Source organism: Armigeres subalbatus, chromosome 1, assembly GCF_024139115.2.
Source record: "Armigeres subalbatus isolate Guangzhou_Male chromosome 1, GZ_Asu_2, whole genome shotgun sequence".
Classification (NCBI taxonomy): Eukaryota; Metazoa; Arthropoda; class Insecta; order Diptera; family Culicidae; genus Armigeres; species Armigeres subalbatus.
Genome location: NC_085139.1, coordinates 91,487,248 through 91,511,299, shown reverse-complemented (window position 1 = coordinate 91,511,299; position 24,052 = coordinate 91,487,248). Strand labels below are relative to the sequence as shown.

General features: G+C 43.1%; 1 protein-coding gene across 1 annotated transcript in view; it reads right to left on the bottom strand.

Moving 5' to 3' along the window:
• Positions 1-11,002: 11,002 nt before the first annotated feature.
• LOC134222742 (sodium-independent sulfate anion transporter-like) overlaps positions 11,003-24,052 on the bottom strand; it is a 40,213-nt gene continuing 27,163 nt past the window's right edge. The window contains exons 2-4 of the mRNA XM_062701924.1: positions 12,308-12,963; positions 11,492-12,247; positions 11,003-11,432 (exon numbers count right to left, since the gene is read on the bottom strand). Of these exons, the coding sequence (XP_062557908.1) occupies positions 11,073-11,432; positions 11,492-12,247; positions 12,308-12,963 (1,772 nt within the window). The 3' untranslated portion in view covers positions 11,003-11,072. The remainder of the gene's footprint in view (positions 11,433-11,491; positions 12,248-12,307; positions 12,964-24,052) is intronic.

Here is a 24,052-nt window from a genome sequence, read left to right as displayed (position 1 = left end):
TTTACTGCATCATCTCCCTCCGACGCGCTATCAAATACGCTATTTAGGATCGACTTTTGCACTTTGAAGAAAGTTTATTTCGGATAGTCGGATCAACCATCTTTTGTATAAAATGGTTGCTTTTGTATAAAATCAATGAAGACGCCACCTCAGTGGAAACTTTCTACAGCAACCACCCATCGGTGAACGTCGCTTGGGCAGACAGATGCCAAGAGATAATGTTTTGTAATATGAAGGAACTTCGTGTTGAGTCAAATTTCTGCTGTTATTTTTCGCAACAATACGCATCTAAGATAAACAACATCTCTTAACCAAATTCAGAATCGAGAAAATTTCATAGGATTCTTAGAATTTGTCATTCTCCGAACAGTCCGTTGTCTGCGGAATCCCGATCAAAATGGCTCGCGCGCGCCGAAAAGCAGCTTTCTTATATCTAATGAAGTAATTCCATTAGCCCCGCCCTTTCATTAATCGTTAAGAGTGCACATTATATTTACACCCATATCAGATCACAAAGGAGCGGGGCAAACGGGCTTAATTTACTAAATACATGAAAGCTGCTGTTCGGCGTCTGCGAGCCATTTTGATCGAGATTCCGCGGAAAGAGCGGAATGAGCGGTTCGACAAAATTTGATGCAGCGGAGCGGACACAGCAGCACGAAGGCGTGAGTAGCAGTGGCAATGCTTAAAAAAATTTCCAAATGGTGGAGGTTTAGTGAAAAATCATCAAGTGGCGGTCGGACAATTTCAACGCAAGGTGCTGACAAGCGTTTGGATGCAGTTAGTTATTGAAAAGGCGCATTGGGAAAAAAATGGTTCTTTTCAGCACCAGCATTTTATGGAAAGAAAGAGTTAAATGCGAAAATGGATTGTTTCGGCGGCATCCAGCTATCAGCATGCAATCTACGAAATACTCCGTTACAACGCAACGCAAATTAAATCATCTCCCTCCACCGCGCTATCAAATTTGCTAGTTACTATTGAGTTTTGCATTTTGAAGAAAGTTCATATCGCATTGTCGGATCAACCTTCTTTTGTATAAAAATCTTTTTGGAGGACACCATCCTCAAAAATGGCCGAAATAAAGAAGAAATAAGCAGAATCAGAAGTGGCGTGAAACCAAACTCAAATATATTTATTTGCAACGTTTGGTTTTCGCCCGCGATGTAAGCGTATGTGGCAAACTAAGGATTGTGATTTCTCCGACTGAAAGCCAGTCGAGTGGCTTCATGAGTCATGTTAATTCCATGATTAGAGACTCAAAGTCCATCCAACTGGCAACAACTATTCAACTTCTTGACACAAATTATTATGGCAAATACCATCATTTTCGAATAGCTACATAGTCCTACGTCACCTTTTCGTGCAACCCGATTGGGCTGCACCTTTGAGTTTTTTTTTTTGGAAAAATGCGGCACTACCGTCGGAGAAATGGCTGCAGATGGAAAATCTAGCGTTCTCTACAGAATTAGACCTGTGCGCCGCCGCGCCACGCGCCATAATTTAAAAAATGAAGCAATTTTCGAGGGTTTTATTAGCTCTAACAGGAGATATATCCTTCATGCTTCTTCACTGTTGAAACTGATCGATATTTCTTGGAAAATATGCATTTTTCAGGGGTGGCCAAAACCGGTACACTTACCCTACAGCTTTAGCAGATTTGTTTGCTTTTATCCCTGTCACTTTAACCCGCTTTGGCGTGTTAAATGCTAGGTCATCCAAGAACTTCTTGGCTGCAGACCTACAAATCAATGAGCGTAGCGATGAATTTCTAATCTCATATGTAACTTCATGTGGAATAACCTCATTCTGGTCGCATTGGTTGGATCCACGTCTTTTTAAACGTTTGATTGTTATTTTTTTGTGTCTTTATTAGACTTCTAATTGTTACTTATCTTAATTGATCCAGTGCTTATAAACGCGGCTACAAATCAACACCATAATGAATGTTGGATTTGGATTCCCAGTCTGATAGGATTTTTTTAGCTTCGCTGGGTATGGAGTATCATTCTGTTAGCCTCGTGATATGCAAATGTAAAAATGGTCTTTTAGCATCTGGAGCTGGAGCACGATGGGGCACGTGAACCAAATTGAACATTTCCTTCACTCTTCCTTGTAATTGCTAGAATTGTTTTGAAAAAAAAATGGTTTAGATTTTTTTCGATAAACAATTCTCAAAGAAATTTCTTGGCTTTCTTGAAATAATTACCAGGAAGTCCTGGAGGAAGTTCTGAAGGAATACCTGAAGAAAATTCTTAGAGATTTTATCTGGATTTATCTCCGTTGAAATTTCTGGAGGATTTTTTTAAGGAATCTCTGGAGAAAATTCTTAAGATATTCTTGGAGGAATGTCCAAAGAAAATTATTTAAGACATTTAAGAATGTCGGTAATTCCTTTAGGAGATTCTTTGGAAATTGTTCTAGCAATTCGTACGAAGATATCTGGAAATTCGTCCTAGAGTTTTTGAAGGAATTTTCGTAGGAAATTCCAAAGGAATTAATAGATTAATTTCCGAGGGAATGGAATGTCTTATGGAATACCGAGAAAAACTCCAGTGGAATTGTTAAAATAGTTTCCGAAGGCATTTTGAAGAAATTTTAAAAAGTCTGTTTGTATGTATGTAGTTATCCATCACCCTAGCTTAAGTTTTGCTCTGCATGCGGCTGCTGCTGCAGTACTATCGAATTTATTTACCATTCTGCTTTCAATGCACTGCTGTGTGAAGGGCAAAAACGGAGGTGGCGGACCCCTAAGCAGAGACACTTACGCATAGCCCGCAAGATAGCGAGAATCTCCTTTCAACAATGTAATCCAACATAATAATAAATAGATTCACAATCCTTTTTGAGCTTTCCGAGGGATGGCTTCTTTGAGAAAGGGCGCGTCGAATCCATTACAACTGTGGAAACGTTTTAGATGGGTATGAGTAGAAATTATTAAAAGTATTCCAAAAAAGAATTTCTGAAAGAATTCCTGATGGAATGGTCAGAATGAATCTTATAAGAAGTTATGAAGGAATTTTCAGAAAAATTTCTTAAGAAATTTCTTAAGGCCCTAAGAAAATCCGAAGCAATTCCTGAAGGGAATTTCAAAGAAAAACCTGGTTTCATTTGTGGAATTTTTTTAAAGGATTTCCTGGAGAAATTCTCGATCGAATTCCTGACGGAATTTTTGAAGATATTTTAGAACCAGTTTCTTGGTGTCTTACCCAATTAATCCCTGAATATTTTTGCTAGAGAATTATTCAAGGTATTTTTGAAAAAAAAATCTGTAGAAATTTTTCGAAGGAATTCGTGCAGTAAATTCCTGAAGAATTCTTGAGAATACACCCGATTCTGTTTTTACACCGATTTTTTTACACGGCCGTGTAAAAAAATCCCATTCAAATTTTTTGCAAAGTTGCTCCATTTTGCATGATTCGGTGACAAATCATAAAACTTTTTTTACACGGATTCTCAAATTTTGAACTGAAAACTAACACGGAACGCATCCCCGTGTAAAAAAAGAATCAAATAATATCGAATATCTCCAATCTCCATATTTTGGGAGTTTTTCTTGGCATGTAGTCTTGATTCTAAAGTCAAAACTGAGTTTGTTTTACTATTATACGGACTTTCGAAGAAATTCCTGGAGAAACAAAGGAATTTCTGGGTAAATACCTGGGTGCTGCGGATAGAGCCGCTTTTCTGCGCTCAAGCGAGTAGAGAGATATTTTGAATTACTCCCATAAACAAAATTATTTTGCAGTTACTTGGCTGTCAAACATTTCCCGCTCTTCGAATTTCTCTTTCCACGCTGCAGGAGGGCGCACAAATGCGCTAGACTCTACATGACTTTACGATTGTTTACATACATTCATGCTCCAATCGGCTGCTGAATCTCGTGAAATTTCGTAACGAGTGCTTTTTAGTTGCATTCCTACTAATTTTCCACCCGAAATATAATGTGAGAATATTAGTTACAAAGAATACATAACTCAAACAAAGTTTATTTTTTTCCCCAAATAATAACAATACTTCTCAATATTAAATCAGAAACGAACATAACCACAATCTTCAATGTTTGGCTCCGGCACAATAGAAAAGTTTGGCTTCAGTTTGACAACCAAATCGATTCTATCCGCACCACCCAGGTAAATACCAATAGCTATTTGTTCGGAAAATCCATTCAACATTTCTTCGTAAATTCCTTTGAGAATTCTTGCGGATATTCCTCCAGACATTATTTTTGTTTTATTCCTTATAGGGGAACTGCTCCTCGAATTCATATCATGTACCCAAATCAATACCATCCCAAAGCAAATAATTGGTGCGTAAATTGTTTTATTTCTCATTTTTGTGATTTTTTCAGCAGTGAGCACGCCGGACAACAACTAAACACGACACAAATTGAGCCTAAATTGCCTGTTTGCGAATGTTATTGATGTAGGAGCATGTTATTAATAATGGAACAGATACCCTAGTTGTTGATAGTTGATGTGATGCTTTCGACTGTTGTGCTCAATTTTGTTGTACTATTATCGGCTCTTTCAGTTTTAAAAAGCAGCTTAAACGTTGGTGCGTCTAAATTCCGACGTTTCGGTGTATATTTCACCTTCTTCAGGGATTTAAAGGCTACGTTTTGTTGTATATGTGTGTGTGTCCTGTATGACATAACGTTGTCAATTGAACAAATAGATACGCCATCACTAGTGCGCGAGCGATTAATTTAGAGAAGCTTTTAGCAAAAGTGTAGGTGGGATAAAGCTTGAACAACACCGTTAAACATTTCAGAAGCCACAGTGAAATGTAAAAAAAATGAGGCGTATGAACCGTAGTGGGACGCCTTTGTTAATTGCCAACGTTATGTCATAAAAATAGAGGTAGCAAACTATAAAGGACGGTTGTCGCTGAGTTTCCCTTTCTCGTTTCCAAACATGTAGGGTACATATCTGTCAAAACGTACTGATTTACCACTAGTAAAAGATGTTTCGCCAGTGAGGACAGCGACAGTCTAGTAGCTCTATTGTCATACAGAACACACACATATACATTATACAACAAAATGTAGCCTCCTAATCCTTGAAGAAGGTGAAATATACACCGAAACGTCGGAAAACAGATGCAACAACGTTTTAGCTGCTTTATAAAACAGAAAGAGCTGACTGAGAGCCAAATTTATTATAGAGGTTTTCAGCCCTTGACTGGTTCACCTCTTTGAAATTCATTTAAAAATTCTGTTAGAAAATCTTTTTAGGTTTTCTTTCGGTTATTCCTTCAAGAATTGAGTTGGAAATTCCTCCAGGAGGTAATTTTTTTCAGAAATTCTTAGGAAATTCTTTCAATAAGCCATACAAAATTCATACAGGAATAATTCCGGGAAGAATTCTTATTTGGAGGAATTTATAAAGGAATTTTCAAAGAAATTTCCAAAGATATTTGAGTGTTAAACTTATTTTCAATTGAAAAAAAACACTTAAGCAATGGTTAAAAAAGCTAAAAGAATTTACAAAAGTAAATTTCCAAACATTTCTCGAAAAAAAAAATGAAGCGATTCCCGAAAGAATTCTTAAAGAAATTTTAAAAGAAATTTTCGGAGTTCTACCGGAATTTCTGGAAGAGTTGCTAAAGGAATTTCCGGAGAAATGTCCGAATAAAAATCCTGTAGCAAATTCAGAAAGAATTCCTGAAGAAAGTTCTAAATAAAATACAGAGGGAAATTTCGAAAAAAATACCAAAAATATCTTCCCAGAGTTGCCGAAGAAATTCTTTAAGGAATTACTGGAAGAATTTTTATGAGAAATTCTTGAAGGAAGTGATTTCCGGATGTGTCAGTGTCCATAGGTATTCCGATGGAAATTAATGAAGGATTTTTCTAAAGAATTCTTAAAGGAATTTCCAAAGGAACTCCTAGACAAGTTTTCGAATGAATTTCTGAAGAAATTCCCAAAAGACTTCGTAAAGGAATTACCGAAGCAACACAGATAAAAATATGTAGTGATTTTAAATGTATTTTCATGCACATATTTGGAGCATGCAAATAAACGTAACATTCAATCGATCTTACTGTCCCTTTAAATCGAAATAAATTTAAACCGTGCTTGTTTGTAAAAATCAATCGAATTTAATTGAATATCGAGTGTTTATTCGTTTGTTGGGACTAGTTACAATTTTACACGACGTTGAATTTTCAAAATTATTTGCAGTGAATGCTTAAAGTAATGTCCAAAGAAATTGGAACTTTTAGAGAAATTTTGGAAAGAATTTCCGAAGCAATACCCAAAAAAATTTAAATTAATTCTCAGAATTCCTTTTTCGAATTTTCTAAGGAATATCTTGAGGAATTTCCAAACGAATTTCTGGATTTATATCCGAAGTACTTTCCAGTGTACTTATGTGCTGTGTTACGGCAATATCCTAGTGGAGGATATAATGTAAACTTTTGCTGTGCAGATCAAGCTATAGGTATTAGCATGCTCACCCTATAAGTTTGTCTGTTGCTAGCAGTTGTACAAAAACTCCAAAATTTAATAAAGCATGATATGCCTTGCTGCGTGATTTTTTTCTCAGCATAAAATTCTTCACGCCGATTCACGCCGCCGCCGCCGCCGAACATTGCTTACGGCGTGACGCCGACGACTCCGCCGCCGCCGGTGTTAAAATGGCCTTACGCCGCCGCCGTTCACAAATACTTCGGCGCAGGTCTATACAGAATGACTCCCTTATTTGATGAAGACGGAATTATCCGATCGGAGGCTCGACCAGCAAAGACAAATTTCTTACCATTCGATCTACGATTTCCAATCGTCTTACCCAAAGAACACGCTATTACCAACAGCATCGTCCAACACTTTAACGAAAAATTTGGCCATAGTTACCGCGAAACAGTTAAAAATGGGCTTCGCCAACGTTTTCTGATTCCGGAACAAAGTACGGTTATTGCAAGCATAGCAAACACTTGTGAATCGAAATCATCCACAAACTCCGAGGATGGCATTTTCACCTGTGCAGAGGTTGACTCCATATTTACGACCATTCAGCTTTGTCGACTATTTCGGCCCAGTGACGGTGACAGTAGGAAGACGCATAGAAAAACTTTGAATTGCTATGTTCACATGTTTAGTAGTCCGTGCCTTAGTAGGGGCCCTACTTAGCCGTGCGGTCACGGCATACAAAAAACAAGGCAGGCTCATCACTTATGTAAACATTCAGTTTGAATGTAATCATGTGACGTCACTGCTATCTTCGCACAAGCTGGACCGAGACGATGCTATACGGTCGCAGCATGCTTACTTTTGTACTCCAACATGCGGCGATAAAATATGCGTCACATTCGAAGTGTCATTTTTCTAACGAGCCTACCTTGTTTTCTGTATACCGTGCCGTGCGGTAAGACGCGCGGCTACAAAGCAAGACCATGCTGAGGGTGGCTGGGTTCGATTCCCGGTGCCGGTCTAGAAAATTTTCGGGTTGGAAATTGTCTCGAATTCCCTGGGATTAAAAGTATCATCGTGTTAGCCTCATGATATATGAATGCAAAAATGGTAACTTGGCTTAGAAACCTCGCAGTTAATAACTGTGGAAGTGCTCAATGAACACTAAGCTGCTAGACGGCTCTGTCCCAGTGTGGGGATGTAATGCCAATAAGAAGAAGAAGTAGTCCGTGCAGTCCACCTGGAAGTAGCTCCATTCATTGACTACTCAATCTTGCCTTTTAATATAGTATATAGGGATACGGCAGGTATTTCCGTCCATCGTCATAGGGGCTAAAACCAACGAAAGCAACGTACATTTGCTAGAACTCCACTATAGCAGAACGTTTCTCCTGAGCTTACGATTTGGTACGTATGAGTTTTACAAAAAAGCGTCTCTTTTATTGGTTTCCTAGACTATGACGAACAGACGAAAATACCTATCGTGTCCCTATTTGAAGGCGGCTACAATAGAATACAGTCGTAATTCGCTGGTTGGGATTTTAATACTTGGGTCACTTTTTAGTTGGGCCTCCGCTGGTTGGGCCATGGCCCAACTGAAAAGCAACCGTACGTCAAAATTCAATGTAAACACGGAAAACGGGATTGGGCGTCACTGGACATCATTTGTGATGTTCAAGTCGAAACACACGTGTTCAAATGGCTGTCAGTTGGCCCAACTAAAAAACCGAATTCGTTAGTTGGGCCGAGGTCGTGGCCCAACCAGCAAATCGCGACTGTACACAATTGATCTTGGCTATCGCGACACCCAAGTAACAATTTCCATGCTGGTTGGATTTATTTAATTCTTATAACGGGTTTATGAAAGCAATTACCGTGGCTAGTTGCTTAGTTTTATTAGCGATCTTATTGCTATTAATAAACCATTCATAAATCCGCTGAAAAAACTTCAAACGTCATATGCCGATTGATCTTATAAGCAGCTCTGCTATTGCAATGAAGAGCTTAATATATCCTATTTTCAAAGCACGAATAAAGCTACAATTTTTAGTCATAATGTGGTCAAATGAACAACCCCAATAAGAATATTTGCATTGCGAAGAGTTTATAACGGTGTAAAATAAGAGCAATATTTTTCTGATCGAAATTCATGATGGCCATGTTGAAAATGGAGAAGCATTTTCAAGTCGGTGAAATTTATCACTGGAATTCATGATTAAACGATATTTTCACCGCGTTAAGCACTTTCTAGTTAATTGATTTAAATTACAAATATTTTGTGGTGGAATATCAATAGTTGTTGACTTGTATAAAATTGTTATGGTAATTATTTTTAATTCATTGCCCAGAACTACATAATTCCGCTGGCGCGTGGTGTTCAAACTATTTTTTTCACTTGCTTTCACCATGAAATGGAACGCGCACTTCATTTCGATTGAAGTACAACCAAAAACAAACCTGAAAAAATAATATTTGGCAGTCATTCTTATCATGATTGGCATCAACAATTTATTTTCCTTGTTATTATTTTTTTTTGCAAATCTGTTTCTCTTTTTTCAAAGCACATTTTTGACAGCTGCCGCAGCCAAATTCCCTTTTTACGGGTGGTTTAAAAAGGGTTTCATTTTACTCTTATAGAAGGCTTATAGTGGTTATCTAGAGAGGGCCACTTGGTCATATCATAATCTTATAGTGGTTTGATTAAAAAGGTTGTCATTTAAAAGGCGGTTTTATTAGTAGATCTTTTAATTTGATCTTGAAAACCATTCCTAGAGCGGAATAAAACTTGAAATGTTACTTGGGCACCCTCTTGGATCGGGTACCGTCCCGTCGTACAAATATCCGACATCCTAGACCCGTCCGCCACCCAATTGCTGTTATCGACAGGGACTTTGTACGGGTCGGACAGGACTCGTACCCTCGAATCCGAGACCGACTGCCACAGCAGTTGCTGGGCAGTTGCGCAATAGTTAAGATTCAGCTGTATTACTTGCACGGCTTCTTCTTGTTTGTCTCTCCGATGGGACACGAAAATCCGGTGGTAACGTGGTTACAGGCTTGCTTTTTACTGGCGCAGATGAGGCACTTTGGTGCCTTATCACATTCCTGCGCCTTGTGCCCTTCCTCACCACAACGACGACACAGGTTGCTACAGTCTGGGTCCTTACAGTTGTAGGACTTGTGCCCGAACCCCGAACTCTATAGCACCTGTCCACTGAAGGCGGCTGGAGTTTGCTCACTGGGCATACTGACCAGCTGATCTTCAACCTTCCTGGCTCCATTCAAGTTTTGGCTTCCGCAACCAGTAGCCTACACATGGTCTGTAGGGGCCTGTATGGACACCATACGGTGCTATTGGTTTTGTACCATACCTAGTTCACTTGGCAGGTTAATTATTCTGAATTCCAGAGTTCAGAATAATTGACGGAGAACTTAGTGTAGGGATTGAGAATGGTATGATAAAATATATATAAACTGAGTAAGAGGGCATTTACATTGGTCATGAGTGCCAAATGTGACGGTGACAGATGAGCGGAGTTAGCCTTCAGTTTTGTGATGTTTTTCGCGGGAAGTAGTAGTGCTTCCGAGCTGCTGCGGATCGAGCAGCAGCTGGAGATGGCTGATTTGAATGCAGCCGTCTCCCCCTGACACGACACTTAGGACATCCGGTTTGGACATATCTAAAATCATTCTGCAGATTTGGGGAGCTCAAAACTTTCGGTTTGGACTATCTAAATAGTTAAACATACGCATACGTTCTCTTGCGGCCTGTTTGGACATGATGGGTAGCCATCGTTTTTGTAAGAAAAGAAAATGATCGGGTAGATCGGCCACCGTCTAAACTCCAGAATGGTTTGGAGAACCTAGAACATATTTAGGAATATTAACTGCATCACGTTTTCCATCATCTCTGAAATAGGTTTTTGGCACTTTGCTAAGAAAGAACAGTAATAAAATCATTGTTGAGCACTGTTATTGTGCGATTTACGTCCCTTTAAAGTGACCAACCGTTGGTCCTTCCACCGACGATTACAGAGTATAGATGCGTCCGATCAATAATCTGTGGTAAGATTTGGTAAATTTCTGAGCTGCCGATTATTTTGGGTTTATAAAAATGTTAATTTAGTTGAAATATTGCTAACGGAAAATATAGTCCGAACACCTCAAGTGTGGGCATTTTTTTGCACTGTGGGAAGGTTGAAAGAATTTCTAGAAATTTCAGAAGAGTTCCCGTGGGAATTCAAAGGAAATTCTGACGAATTTCGGATCAGCGCACACCTCAGCCCATGGTAGCAAATAGTGATATTTGGTTCCATCAGTACGCAGTTAATCCGATAAGTACGAAAACTGTTAAAATAAACGCGAATGGTACTTTCTTGATGAGTAATGTTCTCACCTGAAAAGCAACTGAAGCTCATCAATGGTAGGCTCTCGGAAATACCACGGAGGGAAGTTGAGAAAATGGTTAGCCCGAACATTTCTGGATGCACTCAAGATATATTTACTTATAGGTTTTTCGAAGGAAAAAAATAAATACTGATTTATGTATAAGCAGAGTCATTTGTTAGTCATTAAAGTTTTGTTCGAGATTAGTCGAGTTTTATTAACTTATCTATCTTCTAAATATTAGCTTACTAATCATATCACAACTATCATACCTCACACGCAACCCTCATTTAAATTTGACGCTTTCCACCGTTCCACAACTTGTTCTACATGCTCATCCGATCTGAACAAGGGTAAGAATTGATCCTTCTTGTACCGGTAGAGCGAGCACTGTACTTCCCTGTTCCACCTCCAGAGCAGAACTTGACGCCCCTGTAGTTTCAATTCATCCACCGTGCTGGAAATGTTTTTCACTACCGTAGAGTCGATGTACTTGATCATCTCTCCATCGATCACCACTACTTCGGCATCATGTTTGCTTGCCATGCTGAGAATTTTTTCGCGGAAATATTCAGCTGATGAGAAAGCTAAGTCATTCGTGGGACGTAACACTAAGGCAATAGCGTGATGAATCTGGAAGAATATAAAATTGAGATAAACGGAATTCGGAACACGACAGAACGGCTGCTTACCACAATCAGTCTATGTTCAATCCTTGGTCTGGATATCAGGTACAGAAGAAAGCACAAGTTGACGGCGATTCCTATCAGGATTCCGTATTCCAGTCCCAAGAAAAGGCAGGCGATCACCGTCACTAGGAACGGAATTATGTCGATTCGTTTGATCCTCCACATCTCCGCAACTGCTCGGTACTCAATCATGAAAACCATGGCAGCAATGATCACCGCTGCCAGTGTTGCCTTTGGAATGAAATAAAAATATTCCGTCAGCAACCCTAATGCTGAGAGAACCAGCAATCCCGTGAACACTCCTCCAAAGGGTGTCCTAACTCCGGAACTGCTGTTAATTGCGGTTCGGGCAAACGACGCAGTAGTCGGGATTGACGCCGTGAACGATCCGGCAATGTTGCATAAGCCCAAAGCAATCATTTCCTGTGTTGCATCTACCGGGTTTCCCTTGGAGAAAGCTTTACCAATCGACACCACTTCCAGTATCGAAATCAATGGAATGGTGATCACCGATGATCCGAGGATTCGAAGCATTTGTGAAAAGTCATAGAATTCTCCGTTGAACGTGGTGGAAAACGGAGGGGGCTCAACCGCAGGGAAGCCGGAAGCTACATCTCCCGTTAAACGGAATGGGTACTGATTGTTTGTCGAAAAAATATAGGCGATAACACCACCACTAATGACAATTAAGGCATTTCGGAGTAAGCACAGATACTTGGTAGCAGTTCGCCAATGACCGGAGCCTCGACCTTTGATTAGCTGAAAGAGTACAAAATTATGTCATTCTTTTGAACTGAATCGCAGCACAGCGATACTCACCGTGATACAAACTAAAATCGCCAACGACGAAAATCCCAACACAGCGTCCCACAGCCTCGTTTGTGAAGCATTCTCCACCACATTTTCCCATGAATCGATGAATCCACTAGATTTCCCAGGACTAGAGATTCCCATCAGTGACTTCATCTGACTGCTTATGATGGTGATCGCTGCTGCCGTAATGAACCCCGTAATGACCGGCATGGATATGAACTGAACCAGGAAGCCAAAGTTGAGCATTCCCAGCAATAAAGATATACACCCGGACAGGAACGAGGCCAAAATAGCTCCAGCCGGTCCTAAATCCAGGACAACTTGTTGAACCATCAGTGCCATGATCGCAGTCGGGGCTATCGCTATTTCCTTCACACTACCAAAGAACGCATACACGAACGATCCCATGAAGTTGGAGTACAGGCCATATTGGGGTTCCAGGTTCGCCACAACGGCGTACGCAATGCTCTGCGGGATCGAAGTCAGCCCCACCGTAATGCCAGCTATGGCATCGGAGAGTAACTTTTTGAGATTGTACTGCGGTCCCCATACGAGGAACGGGAATCGACGGAGGGCATTCTCCCGGGTCCAAATGCCACGGAACTGGCGTTTCAGCAGTGGTCGTATATCCGGAAACTGCTCCCGGTAGTCCAAGTTGTGTTCTGGTAAATGAAAGAAAAAACAGTTTCTATCAGTCGCGCGGCAAATTGCTTAATGAACAAATAGAAAAGATTAAAATGCGTGAGTTTAGAATTATTGTGTGGTGATTAACAGCTTCAAGCAATAATTGTATCGAGAACTGTGACGATTTTAAGGTAGGTGTTTACATGAAAATACCGTTTTGTAAAAGTGGAAAGATTCACTCCGGCTCAGTGGTGTAGTAATGGAGAGCGAATGTTCGGAATCTACATTTTTATTTTCTATAATTGGACCAATTAGGAGTGAAATAAATGGTTGAAAAATGTTGAGTATTCTGCGAAATAAATGGGAGACTTTTTTTAAATTATCAACCATAAACCTACGACTTCCAAAAAGTATAAATCCTTAGTTTTCTGTGCAGTGAGCCGGGAATCGGGTCCATAGGCCCATATAGTGATTTACCCTATATATTTACAAAAAAACAAATGGTTTTACAATTGAATTTATTGTAATTTTATTGCAAACTTTTTACTGGCAATAGACTTTAATGTACGTCTATTGGAACAACAATATGATATTTCAATTGATATGATAAAAAAAACAATAGAATTTAATGCTCATCAATAAAATATATTGTATTTTTATGATATTTTATTGCAACTCTATTGTATTTTTATCCAGGTAATGATCAAGCATGAATTGAAAAGTTTAATAGTAACCAAATCCAGATTTTCGAGGGATTTCGGGTGCCATGGCCCTGGAGATAGTGGGCCTTGGAGCCCTATTCCGGTTCAATCCGGGCCAGGTTGTGGCGAAACTCATTCCTCAAGCCAGGGAAGATTTTCAAGATAAGAAGATACAACAGCAAAATGAAATACCCCGATCTAAACTGGATCCACATCTCCAAGGATTCAACGTCAATAAAGGAGCTCCAGAGCATCCATGCTCTGTTTTTTTTTTCACACCAACGAAGAGTACAAATCTATTACACAATCACAATCAGAATCCACTCCAACTACCATCCAAATCCGATCAAAATTCTTATTGAATACATCTTATGGAACGTACACACGGTCAAGCAGTTTGACCAACATTGCCTCCACCTCTCGTTTGTTCCAACATCCATCAAGTTTTACCCACAGCGGCACGAACAATCACTTTATTCGACCAACAATATCACACACGAACGACCGGAGCGCTAACTTGAGCATCAACCATCAAAAAAATATGGGGTTTGTGCAACTTCCCTACAAATTCTCACACATGTTCCGCGATCCTTGACTCCACCCCCGACAACTCAAACCAAAATCAAACCGTTTTAATTTCTGTCAAATGTCAAATGGTTGTTCGAACAACTTCACACACGTTCCAACAAAGCAGCAACTGAAGCGTTTTCTTGGGGGTGGAGTCAATGTTCGTCGAACTGCTTGACTGGTGTGTACGTAGCATTAACTCCAGATCAAACCTAAAACAGACCAAAACCCCAATCCAATTTACATCCAATCCAAATCTAATCCAAATTTAAATCACAACCAATCAAATTCAAGTCCGAACATAGGCAAATTTCAATACACACCCCAGCCAATCCAAATCCAACCCAAATTCAATCCACATCCAATCAAAATCACATCCAAATCCAACCCAAAGCCAATCGAAAACCATCCAAAACCAATTCAAATCAAAATCCAATCCAAGTTAAACCCAAATGGAATCCAAATCAAATCAAAATCCAACCTAAATCTAATTCAAATACAATCAAACTACAATTATATACAAAAAAAATCCACATTCAGTTCAAATCCATTCCAACTCCTATCCAAATCCAATCCAAATTCAATACAAATTCAATCCAAATCCAATCAAAATCCAATTCCCACCCGAATACAATCCAATTTCAATTCAAAACCAGATCCAGTCCAAATACAAATCTAATTCAAATCAAATCAAAACTCAATCCAAATCCAACCCAAATCCAATCCAAACAAAATACAATTCCAATCCGAATCCAATCCTAATCCAATCCTAATCCAATCCAAGTCCAATCAAAATCAAATATAAATCCAATCCAATCCAAATCCAATCCAAATCTAAATCCAATGAAAACCCAATTCAAATAAAATCTAAATCCAATCCACATCCAAACACAATCCAAATCCAATCCAAATCCAAACCAAATCCAATTCAAATCGAATCCAAATCTGATCAAAATCCAATCCAAATCTGATCAAAATCCAATGATTTGAATCCAATGAATCCAAATCCAATCCAAAACCAATCTAAAATTTAATCAAAATCCAATCAAATTCCAATCCAAACCCAATCCAAATCCAATTCAAATCCAATCCAAATCAAATCCAATCAAAATGCAATCCAAATCCAATCCAAATACACTCCAAATCACATCAAAATCCAATTCAAATCAATCCAAATCAATCAAAATCCAATCAAAATCAATCCAAATCCAATCCAAATCAATTCGAATCCAATTCAAATCTAATACATATCCAATCTCCTCCCTCCTTAGCCGTGCGGTAAGATGCGCGGCTACAAAGCAAGACCATGCTGAGGGTGGATGTGTTCGATTCCCGGTGCCGGTCTGGGCAATTTTCGGATTGAAATTGTCTGAACTTCCCTCGGCATAAAAGTATCATCGTGTTAGCCTCATGATATACAATTGCAAAAATGGTGATTTGGCTTAGAAACCTCGCAGTTAATAACTGTGGAAGTGCTTAATGAACACTAAGCTGTGAGGCGGCTCTGTCCCAGTAAGGGATGTAATGCCAATAAAAAGATGAAGAAGAAGACATATCCAATCTAAATCCAATCCAAATCCAATTCAAATCTTATCCAAATCCAATCCAGATCTAATACAAATCCAAATCAAATCCAAATCAAATCCAAATCCAATCATCCTCCTATCCAAATCCAATCCTAGTCCATTTCAAATCCAATCCAAATTCAGTCCAAATATAAACCAAGGTCAGTCCAGATCAGTCGGCTCCAGTTCGGCTCCAGTTCAGATCAGTCTAAATCCAGTCAAAGTCCAGTCCAGATCCAGTCAGGTCAGTCCAAGTCAGTTCAGAGTCCAGTCAAAGATCAGTCCAGATCTAGTCCAGATCCAGTCAGAATCCAGTCAAATCAGTTCCAGATCCAGTCTAAGTCAGTTCAGGTCAGTCGGATCTAGTCAGGTCAGTCAGGTTCAGTCCATCCAGTCAGTCCAGTCCAGTCAGTTCAAGATCAGATCCAGTCACGTTCAGTCAGTCCGTCCAGGTCAGTCAGTATCCAGTCCAGATCCAGTTCAGATCCAGTCCAGTCAGGGTTCCAGACCAGTCCGGATCCAGATCCAGTCCCAGATCTGGATGATCCAGTCCAGATACAGTCTAAAGTCAGTCCAGATCAGTCCAGGTCAGTCCAGGTCTAGTCCAGATCAGTCCAGATCCAGTCCAGGTCAGTCCAGGTCAGTTCAGATCAGTCAGTCAAGGTTCAGTCGAGTCCGGTCCAAAGATCCAGTCCGTCCAGTCCAGGAGTCAGTCGATCCAGTCCCGATCCAGTCCAGGTCAGTCCAGTCAAGTCAGATCAGGTCCAGGTCAGTCCAGGTCCAGTCCAGGTCCAGTCAGTCAGTCAAGTCGTCCAGGCACAGTCCAGGTCAGTCCAGATCGGATCCAGTCCAGTCTGATCCCAGGTCAGATCCAGTCTGAGTCCATTTAAAGGCCAGTCCAGATCAGTCAAAGTCTAGTCCAGATCCAGTCCAGATCTGGTCCAGATCCAGTCCAGGTCAGTCAGTCAGATCCAGTTCAAGTCAGTCCAGTCAAGTTTCAGTCGAAAGTCCGTCCAGATCCAGTCCAGGTCAGTCAGAGTCAGGTCCAGATCCAGTCAAGGTTCAGTCAAAGATCCAGTCAGGTCAGATCCAGTCCAGATCCAGTCAGATCAGATCCAAGTCAGTCAAGATCAGTCCAGATCCAGTCAAAATCTAGTCAGATCCAGTCCAGATCTGATCCAGATCAGTCCAGATCCAGTCCAGTCCAGATCCAGTTCAGATCCAGTCCAGTCAGGTTCAGTCGATGTCGTCCAGGTCAGATCAGTCCAGTCGATCAGATCCGGTCCAGGTCAGTCAAGGGTTCAGTCAGGATCCAGTCAGGTCCTGTCCAGATCCAGTCCAGTCCAGATCAGGTCCAGTCCCAGTCTAGTAAAGGCCAGTCCAGATCAGTCTAAGTCAGTCCAGGTCAGTCCAGTCTAGTCAGTTGGTTCAGGATCAGTCCCAGGTCCAGTCCAGATCCAGTCAGATCCAGTCAGTCCAGTCAGGTCCAGATCCAGTCCAGGTCCGTCCAGGCTGGTCCAGATCGGTCAGGTCCGGATCAGTCAGTCTAGTCCAGGTCAGGTCCAGTCCCAGTCCGGTAAAGGCCAGTCAGGTCCAGTCTAGTCAGTCCAGATCCAGTCCGGATCCAGTCAGATCCAGTCCAGTCCAGTCAGGATCCAGTCAGGTCCAGTCCCATCCAGTCAGGTCCGTCAGGCACAGTCCAGATCAGTCCAGATCGGATCGATCCAGTCTAATCCAATCCGATCCAGTCCGGATCCAGTCAGGTCCAGTCCCAGTCAATAAAGGCCAGTCCAGATCCAGTCTAAATCAGTCCAGAGTCCAGTCCGGATCCAGTCCAGGTCCAGTCAAGTCATCCAGGCACAGTCCAGATCCAGTCAAGATCCCGTCCAGGCACTGATCCAGGTCCAGATCAGGTCCAGTCCCAGTCCATTAAAGGCCCAGTCAAGATCCAGTCAAGATCTGATCCAGAGTCAGTCCAAGTCTGGTCCAGGTCAAGTCAAGATCCAGTCCAGTTCAAGTCCAGTCAGTCAGGTTCAGTCAGTCCGTCCAGATCCAGTCAGATCCAGTCAGGTCCAGTCAAGATCCGATCCAGATCCAGTCAAAGTTCGATCAAGTCAGTCAGGTCAAATCCAGTCCAGGTCCTGTCAGTCAGTCGATCCAGTCCGGTCCAGTCCCAGTCGGTAAGGCCAGTCCAAGTCAGTCTGAGTCCAGTCCAGATCCAGTCCAGATCTAGGCCAGTTCCCGGTTCAGTCAGTCCAGATCCAGTCAAGTCAGTCCAGGTCCAGTCCAGGTCAGTCAGGTCCAGTCAAGGAGTCAGATCCAGTCAAGTCAGTCCAGATCCAGGTCAGGTTCAGGTCATTCCAGATCCAGCTGAGATCAGGTTTGGATCAGGTTCAAATCAGATCCGTCCAGTCAGGTCCGTCAAAGATCAGTCAGTCAGTCAAATCGGTTCAGATCCAGTCCAGATCCTGTCCAAGTCTAGTCCAGATCCAGTCCAGATCCAGTCCAGGTCAGTTCAGATCCAGTCTAGAGTCAGAGTTCCAAGGTCCAGTCCGGATCTGATCCAGATCCAGTCCAGGTTCAGTCCAGATCCAGTCCAGTCCAGATCCAGTTCAGATCAGATCCAGTCCACGTTTCAGTCGAGTCCGTCCAGATCCAGTCAGTATCCAGTCCAGATCGGTTCCAGATCCAGTCCAGTCAGGGTCCAAACCAGTCCGGATCCAGGTCCAGTCCCAGATCTGGACCAAGTCAGTCCAGATCCAGTCCAGTACAGTCTGAAGTCGGTCCAGATCCAGTCCAGATCCAGTCCAGATCTAGTCCAGATCCAGTCAGATCAGTCCAAGGTCCAGTCAGTCAAGTCCAGTTCAGATCAGTCAGTCAGGTTCAGTCAAGGTCCGGTCCAGATCCAGTCCATCCAGTCCAGAGTCCAGTCCAGTCAGATCCAGTCAAGATCAGAGTCGAGGTCCAGTCCAGTCCAGTCCAGGTCCATCCAGGCAGCTGGTCCAGATCCAGTCAGGTCAGGATCCAGTCAGTCTGAGTCCAGGTCAGGTCCAGTCCATTCAAAGGCCAGTCCAGATCCAGTCAAGATCTGATCAGATCCAGTCCAGATCTGGTCCAGGTCAGGTCAAGATCAGTCAGTCCAGTCAGGTTCAGATCCAGTCCAGTCCAGGTTCAGTCGAGTCGTCCAGATCAGTCAGTCCAGTCCAGATCCAGTCAAAGTCAGGTCCAGGTCCAGTCAAGGTTCAGTCAAGATCCGGTCCAGGTCCAGTCCAGTCCAGATCAGTCCATATCAGGTCCAGGTCAGTCCAGGTCAGTCCAGGTCAGTCAAGTCTGATCGTCAGTCCAAGGTCTGGTCCAGATCCAGTCCAGATCAGTCGATCCAGGTCCGGTTCCAGAGTCAGTCAGTCAGGTTCAGTCAGTCGATCAAGGTCAGTCCAGATCCAGTCAGATCAGTCGATCAAAGAGTCGGTCCAAGTCCAGTCAGATTCAATCAAGATCCAGTCCGATCCTGTCCAGATCCAGTCCAGTCACGTCAGTCAGTCGAGTCAATGAAACCCAGTCCAGATCCAGTATGGAGTCCAGTCCAGATCGGTCCAAGTCTGAAGCCAGTTTCCAGTTCAGATCAGTCCAGATCCTGTCAGTCCAGTCAGTCAGATCCAGTCAGTCCAGTCCAGTCAGTCGATCCAAAGTGATCCAGGTCCAGTCCAGATCCATCCAATCTGATCCAGTCCAGATCCAGGATCAGGTCAGTCTGATCCGATCCAAGTCCAGTCCAGATCCCAGTCAGGATCCAGTCTGATCAGTCCAGGTCAGTCCAGATCCAGTCAGGTCAGTCAGGTCGATCAGTCAGTCAGATCCAGGTCAGTCCAGTCCAGTCCAGTCAAGTCAGTCCAGATCCAGTCCGATCAGTCAGGTCAGTCAGTCAGATCCAGTCCAGTCCAGTCAGGTCAGGATCCAGTCAGTCCGTCAGTCAGTCCAGTCAGTCCAGGTCGGATCCAGTCAGTCTAGTCAGGTCCAGGTCCAGTCAGATCCGGATCGGTCCAGGTCGGATCCAGTCCAGTCTAGTCGATCCAGGTCAGTCCCAATCCAGTCGGTCCAGTCCCAGTCCAGTAAAGGGCCAGTCCAGATCCAGTCTAAGTCAGTCCAGATCCAGTCGGATCAGTCAGATCCAGTCCAGGTCAGTCAGATCCAGTCCAAGTCAGTCCAGATCCAAGGTCCAGGCACGATCCAAGTCAGTCCAGGTCCGTCCAAACACAGTCAAGATCCAGATCAGTCCAGTCCCAGTCCATTAAAGAGTCCAAGTCAATCAAGTCTAGTCCAAATCCAGTCCAGATCTGGTCCAGATCCAGTCCAGTTAAATCCAGTCAGTCCAGGTTCAGTCAAAGTCCCGTCCAGGTCCAGTCCAGATCCAGTCCAGATCCAGTCAAGATCCGGTCCAGATCAGTCAAAGTTCAGTCAAATCCAGTCAAATCGGTCCAGATCCTGTCCAGATCCAGTCCAGTCAGTCCGATCCAGTCCCAGTCCAGTAAAACCCAGTCAGTTCCAGTCTAAATCAGGTCCAGATCCAGTCCAAATCTGAGCCAGTTCAGTTCAGATCCAGTCCAGATCCAGTCCAGTCCAGAGTCAATCCAGTCCAAAGCCAGTCCAGATCCAGTCAGATCAGTCGGTCAGGTCCAGTTCCGGTCCATTCAAGTCAACCCCAGATCCGGTTTGGGATCAGGTTCAAGATCAAATCCGTCCAGTCAGGAGTCCGTCAAAGTCAGTCAAAGTCAGTCCCAGGTCGGTTCAGTCCAGTCCAGATCCTGTCCAGGTCAGTCCAGTCCAGATCAGGTCCAGTCCCAGTCCAGTAAAGGCCAGTCGGTTCCAGTCTAGTCAGTCCAGATCCAGTCCAGATCTGATGCCAGTTCCAGTTCAAATCAGTCCAGGTCCCAGATCCAGTCCAAGTCCAGTCAAGCCAGTCCAGATCCAGTCAAGTCCAGTCCAGGTCAGGTCCAGTTCGGAGTCATTCCAGGTCAGCCCCAGATCGGTTTGGATCAGATTCAAATCAAGTCACGTCCAGTCAAAGTCCGTCAAGATCAGTCAAATCCAGTCCAAATCAGTTCAAGATCCAGTCCAGATCCTGTCAGATCAGTCCAAGTCGGTCCAGATCCAGTCCAGGTCAGTCAGTCCAGATCCAGTCCAGGTTCCAATCAAGTCCAGTCCAGATCCAGTCAGGTCAATCCAGTCCAGTCGGTCAGATCCGGTCCAGGTCAGTTCAGGTTCAGTACCAGATCCAGTCAGATCTGTTCCAGATCCAGTCAGGTCCAGTTCAGGTCAGTCCAAATCAGCCCATATCTAATACAGGTCAGTTCAGATCAGTCGGTTCGGATCCAGTCAGATCCGGTCAAAGGCCAGATCCAGTTCAGATCAGTCCAGATCTGGTGTGAAGTCAGTCAGGTTCAGTTCAAGTCCAGTCTGGGATCGGTCAGGTCCAGTCAGGTCAGTCCAGATTCAGTCCAGGTTCAGTCCAGAGTCCAGTCCAGGTCCAGTCCGGATCCAGTCAGGTCAAGTCTAGGTCAGGTCCAGGTCCAGTCCAGTCCAGATCCAGGTCAGAGTCAGATCGATCCAGTCCAGTCCAGATCCAGTCGGTCCGTCAGTCCAGATCAGTCCAGGTCCAGTCCAGTCAGTCCAGATCCAGGTACAGTCAGGTTCGGTCCAGTCAGTTCAGATCTGGCTCAGGTTCAGTCCAGATCAAGTCCAGTCAAAGTCAGTCCAGTATCCGGATCCAGGTCAGTCGGATCCAGGTCAGTCCAGTCAGTCCAGATCCAGTCGAGTCCGTCCAGATCAGTCAAGTCCAGTTTAAGTCCAGTCCAGATCCAGTCTAATCAAGTCCAGATCCAGTCCAGTCGAGTCCGTCCAAGTCAGTCAAAGATCAGTCCAGATCCAGTCCAGGTCCAGTCCAGGTTCAGTCAGGCCCAGTTCCAGATCTGGCTCCAGGTTCAGTCCAGATCAGATCCAGTCAGATCCAGTCAATGTCCGGATCCAGTCCAGTCCAGATCCAGATCCAGTCAGTCCAGATCCAGTCAGTCGAGTCGTCCAGATCAGTCAAGATCGGTTTAGAGTCAGTCCAGGTCAGTCGATCAGTCAAGTCAATCCAGGTCAGTCAGTCAGATCCAGTCCAGTCAGTCGGAGTCAGTCCAGATCAGTCAGATCAGTCCAGATCCAGTCCAGAGTCAGTCCAAGTCAGTCCAGTCGATCCAGTCAGATCAGTCCAGATCCAGTCAGTCAGTCAGTCGGTCAATCCAGTCCAGTCAGTCCAGTCAGTCCAGATCCAGTCAAGTCAGTCCAGATTCAGTCAGGTCAGTCAGATCCGGTCAGGTCAGTCAGGTCAGTCCGATCAGTCCAAGTCAGTCCAAGATCCAGTCCAAGATCAGTCAGTCGATCGGTCAGTCCAAGTCAGTCAGGTCAGTCGGTCGATCCCGATCCAGTCAGAATCCAGTCCGATCCAGTCCAGATCCAGTCCAGATCAGTCAGATCCAGTCTCAGTCAGTCAGGTCGAGTCAGTCAAACCAGTCAGTTTCCAGTCAAAGTCAGTTCAGGTCCCGTTTCCAGGTCCAGTCCAGGTCAGGTTTAAATCAGGTTCAGATCAAGTCAAGGTCGTCAGGTCAGTCAAGTCTGTCCAGATAGAGTCCAGTTCAGATCGGTCAGATCCAGTCCAAGGTCAGATCCAGTCCAGATCAAGTCCAGTCCAGGTTCAGTATAGAGTCCAGTCCAGGTCAGTCAAGATCCAGTCAGGTCCAGTTCGGATCAGGTTCAGGTTTGGCACTAATCCAGTCCAGTCGGATCCAGGTCCAGTCCAGTTCAGATCCAGTCCAGATCTAGTCCATGTCTGATACCAGATCCAGTTTGAGTCGGTTTGGATCCAGTCCAGATCAATCAAATCAGTCGAGATCCGTTCCAGGTCAGTCTAAGTCCAGATCCAGTCCAGATCCTGTCCAGATCCAGTCCAGATCCAGTCAAGATCCAGTCAGATCCTGTCCAGATCCAGTCCAGTCCAGTCCAGGTTCAGATCCAAGATCAGTCTTGATCCAGTCCTGTCAGGTCCAGATCCAGTTCGATCCAGTCGGTCCAGAGTTCAGTCGAAGTCTCGTCCAGGTCCAGTCAAAGATCCAGTTTAAATCCAGTCAAATCATGTCCAGATCCAGTCCAGGTCCAGCCCAATCAAGGACAAACCAGGTCAATCCAAATCCAGTCGAATCCAAATCAATCTCAAATCTAGACTGATCAGTCAAAATACAAGTCAGTTCAAGCGCGTTCTTAATCCAAATTCAGTCTACATCAGATCCAAATCCAGTCAGGTCAATTAATATTCAATCTAATATCAGTCACATCTAATCCAAATCAATCCAAATCCAAAAAAAAAAAGAAATCGGTCAATCAAATCCAGTCAATCCAAATCAATTCGAATCCAATCCAAGTCCTATCCAATCCAAATCCAGTCAAATCCAAATTCAATCAAATCCAATCCAAATCAATTCTAATCCAATCAAATCCTATCAAATCCAATTCAATCAAGGGTCAAACCAAGTCAATCCAAATCAATCGAATCCAAATCCAAATTCAAATCTAGACCAAATCAAGTCAAATCAATCCAACTCAAGCGCATTTTGGTCCAAATACAATCTGTCCAAGGCCCAAAGGGATATCCTTAACCAAATGCGGTAAGATGCGCGGCTACAAAGCAAGACCATGCTGAGGGTGGCTGGGTTCGATTCCCGGTGCCGGTCTAGACAATTTTCGGGTGGAAATTGTCTCGACTACCCTAGACATAAAGTATCATCGTGTTAGCCTCATGATATACGAATGCAAAAATGGTAACCTGGCTTAGAAACCTCGCAGTTAATAACTGTGGATGAACACTAAGCTGCGAGGCGGCTCTGTCCCAGTGGGGGATGTAATGCCAATAAGAAGAAGAAGAAGACAATATGTCCAATTGAGTTCCAATCTAATATCAATCCAAATTCAACCCAAATCCAATCAAATCCAATCCAAATCAATCCAAATACAGTCCAAATCCAGTCCAAATCAATCAAATTCAATCCAAATCCAATCCAAATCCAGTCAAATACAATCCAAATCAATCCAAATCAATCCAAATCAATTCAAATTCAGTACAAATCAATCCAAATCTATTCCAAATCAATCCAAATCCAATTCAAATCAATCCAAATCAACCCATATCTTATACAAATCCAGTTCAAATCCAGTTCAGATCCAGTCAAATCAGTCCAAAACCAGGTCAGTTCAAGATCAAT